This window comes from Geospiza fortis, unplaced genomic scaffold (assembly GCF_000277835.1).
Source record: "Geospiza fortis unplaced genomic scaffold, GeoFor_1.0 scaffold182, whole genome shotgun sequence".
Classification (NCBI taxonomy): domain Eukaryota; kingdom Metazoa; phylum Chordata; class Aves; order Passeriformes; family Thraupidae; genus Geospiza; species Geospiza fortis.
In genome coordinates this window covers 475,040-484,387 of record NW_005054367.1, presented here as the reverse complement: position 1 = coordinate 484,387, position 9,348 = coordinate 475,040, and the positions used below count along the sequence as shown (strand labels likewise).

The 9,348-nt window shown below is 42.5% G+C and overlaps 1 protein-coding gene across 3 annotated transcripts in view; it reads left to right on the top strand.

The window, feature by feature from the left end:
- MINDY4 (MINDY lysine 48 deubiquitinase 4) overlaps positions 1–9,348 on the top strand; it is a 75,606-nt gene that overhangs the window by 828 nt on the left and 65,430 nt on the right. For all 3 annotated transcript variants that reach the window (XM_031059754.1, XM_031059755.1, XM_005424327.2), the window contains exons 2-5: positions 1,261–1,380; positions 2,409–2,611; positions 5,469–5,712; positions 6,682–7,100. In XM_031059754.1, the coding sequence (XP_030915614.1) occupies positions 1,261–1,380; positions 2,409–2,611; positions 5,469–5,712; positions 6,682–7,100 (986 nt within the window). The remainder of the gene's footprint in view (positions 1–1,260; positions 1,381–2,408; positions 2,612–5,468; positions 5,713–6,681; positions 7,101–9,348) is intronic.

The window sequence follows — 9,348 nt, the reverse complement described above, 5'->3', positions numbered from 1 at the left end:
TACTTATATATTTATATAATTTTATATTTTATTATAATTTTATTTTATATAATATATATAATATGAATACAATTATATTTTATATAATTCTAATACTATTTTAAACGATTTTTTTTTTTAATTAAGGCAAAAGGTCACAGTTTTAGAGAAACTGCTAATATGCATTTTTCCCACCCTAGTTTTTGGTAATAACTGAGCAGAAACTCCATTTTTTGGTGGTGGGGGAAGGGAATTGAGATAAGGGGAGGAAAGAAGCCATTGTACCTGTCACAAATGTAATACTGTAAAGCAAATTTTGGACTACACAGGCATGTGGGGAGTGTGGGATTGAGCAGACTGGAAACCACCTTCAAATTTCCATGTAGCAGCACCTTACTTATTAAAAAATATTAAAATAAATTAAATACAAAGTAAATTATTACTTTGTATTTATGTTCAATCCTTAGGAAATATTGCTGATATTGGACCCTCTGTGTCAGGAATGAGTTATGTCAGAAATTAAGCAGCCACTGTCCCATTAAGTGTTACACAAACCTCAGTCTCATGTTTTGCATCCTGTGTCCAAATTCACATTTTCAAAACAAGAGGCGCTGTCAATCCTTTGTGCTTCTGCTCCCCCCAGATCTTTCATGCACATCAGAGCCTACAGGGATGATGATCCTTTATTTACCACAACTTGCCCTCAATTCCATAAATCTGAGCCAGACGCTCTGTCAGCAGAAAAAGAAATCCTTTGTTGTGACAATAACCCTCCACAGAAGCAATCAGGGCTTTCTCTCTCAAAATAGTAGCCTGGTGTTGTACCACTTAAATTATTTTGGGATCTAACTCACAATAAATCAGTGTCTCCCCCCAGAGAGTGGGATGCTCATGGGTTTTATATTTGAGGTGCCCATGGATGCTGACCACAGAGTGAAAGTTGAAGATCCCAAAGCAGCTGATACCATGGAGATCTGACTGAATTCCAACCAGAGGCTGGCTGGAATAACTTCAGCTTAGGGCCTTTCATACAGACCATTAATCGTAGGAGGCTGTTCAGCAGCTGAAGTCACCTGCATAGAGGTTTTTGTTTTACTCTGTTCAGCAATTTCCATCTCATGTAGCCACTTTAATTATTTTCACATCCGTGGGCTGCTGTAATTCAAGATTGTACCATTACAACACAGGTTCTGAGGGTTTCCTGCTTACAAACAGCTGCCACCCACAAACACAACAAAACCCAGAGTAAAAGCTTTGGGCTCTGACATTTTTCCTCCTCAGGGTTTGAAGAAAACCATCAGCACCATGGACCGGGAGCTTCCGCGCTCTGCGCTCAGCATCAACAACAGGAATGAGCTCAGGAATGTCCTGCACCTGCACTCCCTGTACAAACAGAACAAGGTGAGGGAACACCTGGCACCATGTGCAAGTGTCCTTGCATGCCCATTTCCATCTGCATTTCCATTTATATATGGCACAGCAAATTACACTTGTAGTATTTATTATCCTTGGAAATGCAATACAAACAGTTCACTCATAACTTGAGGCACCACAAGTTATGATGCTTTTGGTATCTTCATATAAAGATCTTCTAGAAATGCCACCTGAAAAAAACCCTCTCCCAGTGTAGAAAAGGTACATTCTAGCACAGTTTCCACACTTTGGAATATTTAGTTAAAATGAGGGTCAGAAATCACCGTGGCAGGTTCTTTTTTGTGTCCTGCTTCCTTCACTTAACACAGCAGCTCCTTTGAGCTCTTGACATTCTCTAGGTGCCATCTTCCATTTCCCTGGATTGTTTGTACAGTCACTCCTGGGATGCACCCTCAGGTAACTCTAGGAAACAGTTAAAATGTTCAGCTGCTGCACACTGTAAAAATCATGCCCTGCAGCCAGACTAACACAGCATTTCAGTAGTCACCAAGAACTTTATTGTTGGATTATTCCTTTTTCTGACCCAGAGATGGGCCAGCTGAGAGATGTTTTAAAAACTTTTATTCCATTTTCAGTCTCATGTGAAGGGTGAGACAATACAGATGTTGTCATTCACACCATCACAATCAGAAGCCAACTATTTCCTAATTACAATACATTATAAATTGTTCCTTGGCCTGTCAGCTTTAGCCACACCATGCTGTAAATGCCTTAAAGCCAATCATCTAAAATTACCCCTTGTGGGTCTCACTACAATGCATCTTTCATGTTCTGTTTCTCCAAAGTATCCAATCTTATTTGTAAGGCCACCCTTTGAAACTTGTTCCTGGTTCCATTTCTCTCTCAGCAATGTCTGTCAATTCCATGGCATTTCTAAGTCAGCATTTTTCATCTCAAGGTTTGCACACAGATGCACACACTGTGTGAGCCTTCTGTCAGGCTTGGAGAATTCTCTACAAAATAATTTCCCACATTTTCTCTCTCTTTTTGGCCAGGCAAAGGAGAACCCACTGAAGACACTGCTGGAAATTATTACCAGTTATTTCCTGGAGCACCGTGGCACTTCCAGGAGCTCTGGTTCCAGCTCTGCTCTGGCAGCTCCTCAGAGTAAGAGCTCAGCATCCCACCCCCCTGACCCCTTGGATGAGGATCATGGCAATGCCAGTGCTCTGGATGACAGCAAAACTCAGGCCTCTAGGTAATGTCTGATTCATTTCTCTCTGCCCTGTGTATTCACTTGCTTTTTCTTAATGAAGGGAAAGCGTTTTAAATGTTTTATCATTTATATCTTGGGCTCAACTTTGTTTTATTAGTTATCCTCGTAACACAAAGCTAAATTTTCCAGATTATTAAAATGTCTTGTGCAAGCCACCCTTCAAAAATGATCTTTTATGTTCCCTGCCAATTATGAACACTGATAACCTCAATTGCATCTTTCAGTCACTGAAGCACATTGAAACAGGAGATTTCATGCCTTTTACATTGGAAATGCTCAAACTGAAGCAGGTTTGGAGGTAAAACAAACCACCTGTGCTCAAACTATGAATTTATTCATGCCTTACATAGGCAAAAGCAAGTTTTGCTGTCTTAAATTCAGTGTTGTTAAAATAGTGTTGGTTCAGACCTTACAGAATACCTGAAAACAGTATGTAACCAAGTTTTTCATTTATTGGTGCCTCAAAGAGGATTAACAGCCCTGTACTTCCATAGGAAGCTTTTAAAATGGGTAATTCAGCTTCCCAGCCTCCACCCTCAGGGAATTAATCAGGTTTTGTTCTTCATCCTAAATGCAACATGCTCAAAGCAGCCAAGTCTGAGCATCAGTGCCTGGAAAAAACCCACGAAGTCATTTCTTACAGGGGAAGAAAGCCAAGATGTTTTAAGTTGAGCTCAGAAGCAACACTTGAAAAGGAGGCAGTGCAAAGGCCTTTACCCCTTTTCTTTTTTTCTTCGTCTTTTTTTTTTTTTAATCCCTTTTTCTTTTCCTCTTCATGGATCTGTCCCACAGGGACAGATTGACACTGCTTGGGAGGGCACAGCAATGCCCAGTGGTGTTTATGTTGAAAGGGACCTTAAAGATCATCTCATTCCATCCCAGGCTGCTCCAAGCCCCATCCAGCCTGGCCTTGGGCACTTCCAGGGATTCAAGGGCAGCCACAGCTGCTCTGGGCACCCTGTGTCAGCCTCACCATCCTCACAGGGAAGAATTTCTTCCCAATATCCCATCTAACCCTGCCCTCTGCCCTGAGGCCCATCCTCACCCTTGCCATCCCCTTTGGGCAAGGGAAAACCAGGGATTGCCAAGGTCAGCCAGGCAGTGCCTGAAATCAGTTTTAATTTCAGCCACTTGTGTAACTTTTAACCGTGCTGTCAGGGGTGGAAAGTTTAATCAGACATGACTCTGCTTTGGTTCATTATTAATGAGTCTGATTTGCTTTTAACTTTGCCCTGGGAGGTTGCTCTGAGTGTCTGTCACTTAAAGCAGCCTCTGAGCCAGCACCCCTTGGCAGTGGGGGGTTATGTGGGGCTGGGTTGGGGGTAGCAGTCCGTGCTTTTCCTGATGATTCCAGAGGCAGATCAGGCTCCCTTCAGTTTACATACATGATGCCTCAGGTTTCAGCTTTTATATTTTCAGATTCTGTGCTGCTTTAGTGTGTGGGTCTGTAGTTCTTTGTATCAGGGCATGGTGAGCTCTGTGCACAGAGCAGGGAGACAAAACAATTCCTGCTCCAGCTGGGCACCAAGGACAAATGATCCAAATCCCAGCCCAAGAGCACAAACACCGTGGGCTGGAGAGAGAAAAACAAGCAGGGTGGGACTGCAGGGGCTAAAGCTGGAATGGGACAATGAAGTGCAAGATGCAAATGGAGCAGAACTGATCCCAGGGAGAGACCCCGGGAGCGCTCGTGCATTTTGGGGCCATTTTGGTTCATCTTGGATGCAGCCCTGGCTGGGCTCTTGTGCTGCCCAAGGTGCATCCATGGAGGAGATCCTTTGAATAAATCCCTGCTTTATTCTTTAGCTCTGTCCAGCCTCTGTTCTAGGTCAGCTATACAAGGCATCATACACATCATACACATCACACACAGGCTGTCCTCACCACACAAGACACACTCCTGGAAAAATGGGTTAAATAAAAGGAACATTTTTGTGGTACGAGATGTTTCAGCTTATGGAGTTGCTTTACAATGCATTAGGATGGAGGAAAACATCCCAGAGGGAAAAACAAGTTCAGGGACTTGTTTCCTTGTATTAAGAAAGGCGAGTGGTTTTGAGTTACACATAATTTATAAATTTAAAAACGGACAGGGAATTGGGAACTATTCAGTAAAATAATTTCCATCACAAAAGTGCTTTTGTTTTTGGACTGAAATAAGTGTTCTACAGCTGAACAAAGAGTGAGAGGGGTCAGTAGAGTCAGTCTAAGTTACAGGAGAACACAGGATGTGAGCAAAAGTGCTGAGAAATTTTCAAACAGATGGAGAAGGAACGGGAACTGCTGGGTGAAGCTTAGGACCTGGCTGATATAACAAATGTACTTTCTGCTATGATATACAATCATACAATCACAGAATGGATTGGGCTGGAAGGGAGCTAAAAACTCATCTCATGCCATGGGCAGGGACAGCTCCCACTGTCCCAGGGTGCTCCAAGCCCCATCCAGCCTGGCCTTGGACACTGCCAGGGATCCACGGGCAGCCACAGCTTCTCTGGGCACCCTGTGCCAGGGCAGCCCCACCCTCACAGGGAAGAATTTCTTCCCAATATCCAATTGGGATAAATTTCCCCTCTCTCAGTTTGAACCCTTTTTACATCAAAATAAGTAATCATGGGATGGTGTTACCCATATTATAACCAATTGTGACACATAATAATGATGTCATAATGTCCTGAAGTCCTACATCCAGATGTTTAGGTGAAAAGTGGCTGCATTTGATTACCATTTCAAGGTAAAATGCAATTTAATTTGACAGCAGTGCTCTAATTAGCTGGTTTTATTAATTTACTTGTGCATAACTTTTCTGTTTTAAGATTTTCCTCTTTCTTCCCTCTAGGCATGATGCTGAGAATCCCCTCCCCAGAAAACATCAGCCCAGAAGTGAAAAATGCCACACAGGGACAACCCACAGCAGTAACTTGCCCTGTGCTTGGGACAAGAAGTTAAAAGACAGTCAAGAGGATTTAAAAGCAGCTGTGATTTCTGAGGAGCTGAAATCCACAGGGAAGGAGAAGTCCAGGCCCAGGGCTGGTCTCGTTGCCAGAGGAATGATGGCTGGACCAGTGGCAAGTCCACCAGAGGTGATTCCCAGCACTTTACAAAATGTTTGGCTTGCTGGGATAAAAAAAGTCACAAATAATGTTCAAATGGCTTCTGCATGTTAATGCATTATTAAATCTGCAGGCTGAAAAGAGGGGGTAAATTAGGGAAATTGTTGTGCTTCATTCAGAATTTCAGATAAAAGCACTGCAGGCAACCACCCCCTGCATGTCTGTAATCTCAGGTCTCTGAATTCCTTTATAATCCTTTCTCATTCTTGAAACCTCTGGCAGATTTGGTTTTCTGTTTTCCCATGAAAATTGCTTTCTTACTTTCACAGTATCTGTTTTACTCTGGTTTTTCCAAGACCCCACATTTAATCAGTAGCAGTTTGGAACTGAAAATTGCATTCAGTTGAAAATATGTTTCTGAATTGATCAAATCAGACCATATTCCATCAAGAAGTGCTTTCAAAGCACAGTTAAAAATTTCTTGCCTATTTTTTTTTCCTTTATGCTTCTTTTTTTATTATTACAGGGACTTTTCCAATGTAAAATTAAGCTTGTGATAATGAGAAATGAAAATATTTAACTGTGACATTTAGGTAGTACTGAAGAGGATATGGAAATTCAAGTAATTAATTGGATATTTGTAAATATCTCTGATTTAAAAGTAAAGATTAGATACCTGTTGTGGTTGATCTTATATGTCTTGATTTCCTGAGCTGGATAAAACCCCAAAATTAAGCTGTTAGGAGGTGATTTGTTGTTCTTTCTGGTAAGACCATGGAAAACATGTTTTAATGGTAGGTAGCATCTTTAATACTGGTCAAATTATAAGTGAAAGTGTTTGTCTTATTTTATTACTGATTTTTTAAAAATCTGATTTACATAAAAATGAATGAATAGGTCAACTCAGAAATCAGTGTTAGAGATTTCCTTTGCTTTTTGTGTTTATTTAAAGATAAAGGGGAAAGTTTAATCTGTGGTTTTCATGGCACTTTCTTCCAGGATCCCCAAAAAAGGAGAATTTCCAAAAGATCCATGAGCATCAGCAGCACAGCCCAGCCCAGGGGTGAGGAGCATGAAGAGCACGACCTGAGTGTCCCAAGCCCTGATGTGCAGGAAAGCAAAGCATCTCCAACAAAATCCCACCTGGAATTTGCATCAAGGACTGTGCTAAGCTCACACACCAGCTCTGCCTCTGAAAAACCAAGGAACAGCCCCAAAGATCCAGAGGACTTTTTGTCCAAGCTGCTGTCTGAGAGAGAGAGGGCCAAGGCAGAAGAAAGGAAATCTCTCCCAAGCTCTGGTACAGACAGCAGTGAAAAAAGCCTTAAAGTGAGTGTCCCTCACAGACATTCAGTGGCTGGGAGAGAAAAGAAGGAAAGATCCCTCAGGAAAACAGAGAGTCGGTTGTCAGGCCACAGGTGAGAGTATTTCTGGGGATATTATGCTAAAACAGAGGTTTTATAATTTTTCTGCACTATTTCGTGACATAAAAGTTTTAGAGGTGTCTTCCTTAGACAACTCCAAATATATATTTTTGGCTTTTTTCTCTTATGTTCTTAATTGATATTTTAAAATATTTTTTTCTTTTTCTGGATAAAATGTGAGAGTGGGAGGCGTAGCATTTTTAAAATTTATACATTTTAACACTGATTTCTTAAAATTAATTTTGCTACTTTATTTTCTAGTTTAACTTTTTATTGAGGTACTGTTATGTGAAGACCCTATTGAGAAGGAAGCAATTACACATTAGGTATAAGTACATTTATAAGTTAGGGGCTGTGGGAATTACCAAACTGGGGGTGTGCTGGAGCTGCAGATGGGCCAGGAGTGGCACTTGCTTCCTGTCTGGAACCAAAAATTTGCTGAAAAGAGCATTCCACAGTGCCAGCATTCCACATTCATTTAATTTGTAAAAGATTAACCTGTAATAGGCAAAGTACCAAAGTCTTAAAACTCTAGTTTCATACAGCTTGGCTGTTCCTGTAAGGTAGTGCTGATCCTACAAGGTAGTGCTGCCCCATCCCTTTATCCTTCCCACTCTCAGGATGGTTTTTTCCTCACACTAAGCATTGATTGAGGTAGAGAAGAGAGTTCAGTGGCCTTTGGCAGCTCCTCAGCAAAGCTGAGAATATTGAGTGTATTATTCCTGCTATTGGCTAATCAGTGAATGAACAGTTCATTATGGATGAGCCTCAGAGGTGTGTGTGGTGGAATTCCCTGGATGGAATTCCCTGGGAAGACTGTTGCTAAAAAACAGTAAAAAATCTGATACAAACCTCCCTTGTTGGCAGCTGGGTCCTACAAGGGGGTCACAACAATGCCAGCCAGCACCCCAGCTTTGGGAAGAGTGGCTGGAAGAGCTGCCCAGCGGGAAGGGACCTGGCTGGTGACAGTGGCTGAACTCAGCCAGAGTGCCCAGGTGGCCAAGAAGGCCAATGGCACCTGGCCTGGGTCAGGAATGGTGTGGCAGCAGGGCCAGGGCAGGGATTGTCCCCTGCACTCAGCACTGCTGAGGCCACACCTCAAATCCTGGAGTCACTTCTGGGCCCCTCATGACAAGAAAGACTTTGAGGCACTGGAGTGAGTCCAGAGAAGGGAACAGAGCTGGGGAGGGGTCTGGAGCACCAGGAGGAGCTGAGGGAGCTGGGAAAGGGGCTCAGTCTGGAGAAAAGGAGGCTCTGGGGGGACCTTGTGGCTCTGCACAACTCCTGACAGGAGGGGACAGCCGGGGGATCAGGCTCTGCTCCCAGGGAACAGGGACAGGAGGAGAGATGGGCTCAAGCTGTGTCCGGGGAGATTTAGTTTGGATATTAGGGAAGATTTCTTCACTGAAATGATGGTCAGGCATTGGAACAGGCTGCTCAGGGCACTGATGGAGTCACCACCCCTGGAAGTGCTAAAAAGCTGTGTGCATGTGGCACTTGGGGACAGGGTTTGGTGGTGGACACAGGAATGCTGGTTGGACTCGATGATCTGAGAGATCTTTTCCAACCTAAACAACTCTGTAATGCTGTGGTTCACTCTGATGTGTTTGGACATGCTGGCACTTCCCAGCCTTTGGAGAAGCTGGGCTGGAAGGGGGGTGACCCACAGGATGTGCTGCCATCCTGTCTGTGCTCCATCCCTGCAGGCAGGGAGGGTTTGGGAACAATTCCCTTCCCTCACAGAGCTGCTTGGGTCTCAGCAGGAGCAGGAGAGGGAGCCCTTTCCTAAGCAGAGCCCTTTCCTTATTCATTCCTGCCAGGCAGGGGGAGCTGAGCCAGCAGAGTGTCACTGTGAGATTTTCTGAAAAATCCCTTTGCCAGGATTTCTTCTCCTGGGAAGATGAGAAGCCTCAGCTTATCCATGTTTTGCTCTTCTGGAATGTTAAATTAATTAAAAACAATTTTAAAAAAACATTAATTAAAAACAATTCACATGTTTGGATAAACAATCACCATCAGCTGTGTCGGATTCTGAGGAGTCAGTCACGAGCTTTCATTATCATTCTTGTTTAGCCTTCTGCTGTATCCTTTCTCTTTCTTTAGTATAGTTTTAGTGCATAATATAGTATAATATAATATAATACAATATAATATAATATAATATAATATAATATAATATAATATAATATAATATAATATAATATAATATAATATAATATAATATAATATAATATAATATAAT